A 2,571-nucleotide genomic window follows, 5' to 3' on the forward strand; every position below is an offset into this window, starting at 1 on the left:
CATTCCTGAGACAAGTCAAACAGAAGTATTGCAGCTGGCTACAAGGTGGAAAGATCCAAGTAGATCCAAGCTGTCTGATCTCTTCCTGGTGTCCTCTAGGGGTCTGCAAGTACTGCTCACACCTGTCCTGGCAAACATTCTTGAAGCAGACCAGGAAAAATGCTGGGGATTTGACCAGTTCTTCGCAGAGACAAGTGACATACTACACCGAATAATAATCCACATCTTTTCACTACAGCAGATGACCTTGCACAAGGTTTATATTCATGGCTATAACACGTAAGTGTTCTCTCTGTTGTCATTTCTTTGCTGTGACCTCCCGTCAGTGTTACAAATTCAGTAGCCTTTCCTTGGCAGCGTACCTGAGGAAGTGAAAGCTTGTCATTCTCCTGTGTAGTCACAGTGCCTAGATTGACCAAAAATAAAAATAAAATCACTGAAGATCAGATCAACTGATCTTAAACTTGGACTTAATCAGTGACAGAACACAAACTTAATCCTTGATGTGTTACAGTGTGTCTGTGTTCTTAACGGACACCAACTCCTACTCGGTTCAACTCTCACTTTTCTTATCCTGTCCTCAAGAATACAAAATGTACACATCATCTGTGTCTGACATAAAACTCCCACAGGGGTTTTGGAGTTGTAATTGGTACAATTTAGGATCCTGAGTTATGTGGGGTTCACTTTATGGTCATTAAGTGCTGATGTTAAAAGCCGTCATGTCTGCTTTACAGCTTGAAACAGAAATAAGTGCCGTATTTTGGCCTTATTATAGGTAGTACAAAGCATTTGTTATTCTGTAACATACAAACAGATAGTTATTTCATCAAATCTGTAAATACAGTTCTGTCCTTTTCCAATTTTTTCTGTTCTGTTCTTTCATTTGTATTTTTAGAGAACCCAAATGCTGTTTTTGCTGAGAAGTCTTGCTTGTAGTTCAAACTCCTGTTTGTACTTTATTTTTTAAATTTTATTTTATGATTGTTTACCTTAATGATTATTTATATGTTAGCTGTAGTATTAAGAAGCGACAGTGTACGAGTGCTGCACAGGAGGGAAACTGGTCCTTCCCACTGGTATGCTTAAGATTTATCCTTACAGGAGGCTTTGTTTGTTTGATTTTTGGTTTGGGGATTTTTGGGGGGTCATTTTTGTTATAAATTCCTATGTCTTGTATCCACTGATTGCTGAAGATAAAATGCCAAAGTGTCTTTGGTCTTCCTTATCCCTGCTAGTTTAGGAGATGATCTGGCTGTCTGTTAGCTTACAGGCTGAATTTAAGGTATGTGCTTTTTGACTTGTAAAACACCAGATTTTTCTCTTGGAGACACCATCTGTCTCCTTTGAAGAAATGGGTGTGCCTGAGAAAACTAAAGTACACTTCCTTCCTCTCATCTGGTGGTGCCTGTTTTTACTGACCTTCAGGCCGAAGCAAGTTTGTTTACACAGGCGTGCTTTGGTGGAAAATCAGAGGCAGAAAGGGAAGTTTGATATTTTGTAGGAAATAGCATTTATTTTTGTAACAGAGCAACCTGGAGCCTTAGGCAGTGTGCTGCTTTTTGTTCTCCTCATAAGTCAAATGCTTTATGTGTAAAACCAGTTCTTAGTAATCAGAAAAAGGGATTTTTATTTAAGGAATACAAAATCTGAATTGTTGAACTACTGTAGTGAGTCTAACTGCTACTGACTGTATTGCTTGTATTACAGAGCTGCCATATTTCATGAGTTGGTCTACAAGCAGACAAAAATACCATCTCAGAATCAAGAACTAATATATGAAGGTCGGCGTTTAATAATAGAGCCTGGCAGATTGGCCCAGCACTTCCCCAGAACAACTGAGGAGAATCCTATCTTTGTTGTAAGCAGGGAGGCTGTGACCATTGTCGGACTGATCTATGAAGAAGGTATGTGAAAGTATTTTCCCCTTTCTTAGAGCTATCTTCCGTAAATAGTTTGGGTTATTTAATTATTGTTTAGTGTCTTTTATGTCTTAGAAACAGCGTTTGAAAATATTATATGTTGATATCTGAAGTTCTATGCATGCAGTTCAATTTATTTAAAAAAAATGCTAAGTGTCCAGCACATTTTTACAAAAACAGTAGCTGTTCATAGCGTTCCTCGTGCTGTGAACGTGAGCACTTACGTGTTAGGATGAAGTGGTGCGTACGGAGTTCTGAAATTTTTTGAAGCATGACACTTTAAACAAGTAGTAAGGAACGTTAGAGAACGTAATTCAAAGCTGGTTCTTTTGTTCCGTTACTCAATAAGTGGAAATTCAAGTTTTGCTTTTTCTAAAAAAAGAAATAAATTATTTGTCATTAATATGATTAGCCTTTCATTTAACAGAAGGGATCTTTTCTTAGAAGAGAAAGTAATGCCGCAACAGGAAATAAAAAAACAAAAGAAATTTAAGTTTTTGCATTTCCATTTATCATCAGGAAGGTTACAGAGGGCCCTTTGCCAGAGCCCTTTTTAACAAGAGGTGAGCAGGAGGACGTGCCTCCATTTGAGAGGCCGGGGTTGCTTTTGTCGGTCCATCCCAGGTCCTGGCTGCTGGGGGCAGCTGGC

The 2,571-nt window shown here is 38.7% G+C and overlaps 1 protein-coding gene across 1 annotated transcript in view; it reads left to right on the plus strand.

Moving 5' to 3' along the window:
• Window positions 1-1,907, plus strand: part of TBK1 (TANK-binding kinase 1) — a gene marked incomplete at its 3' end in the record, with an annotated part of 10,713 nt that extends 8,806 nt beyond the window's left edge. The window contains exons 7-8 of the mRNA XM_009873196.1: window positions 100-279; window positions 1,711-1,907. Coding sequence (XP_009871498.1) covers window positions 100-279; window positions 1,711-1,907 — 377 coding nt within the window. The remainder of the gene's footprint in view (window positions 1-99; window positions 280-1,710) is intronic.
• Between the last annotated feature and the right edge of the window lie 664 nt (window positions 1,908-2,571).

This window comes from Apaloderma vittatum, unplaced genomic scaffold (genome assembly GCF_000703405.1).
Source record: "Apaloderma vittatum isolate BGI_N311 unplaced genomic scaffold, ASM70340v1 scaffold34727, whole genome shotgun sequence".
In the NCBI taxonomy this organism is placed as follows: Eukaryota; Metazoa; Chordata; class Aves; order Trogoniformes; family Trogonidae; genus Apaloderma; species Apaloderma vittatum.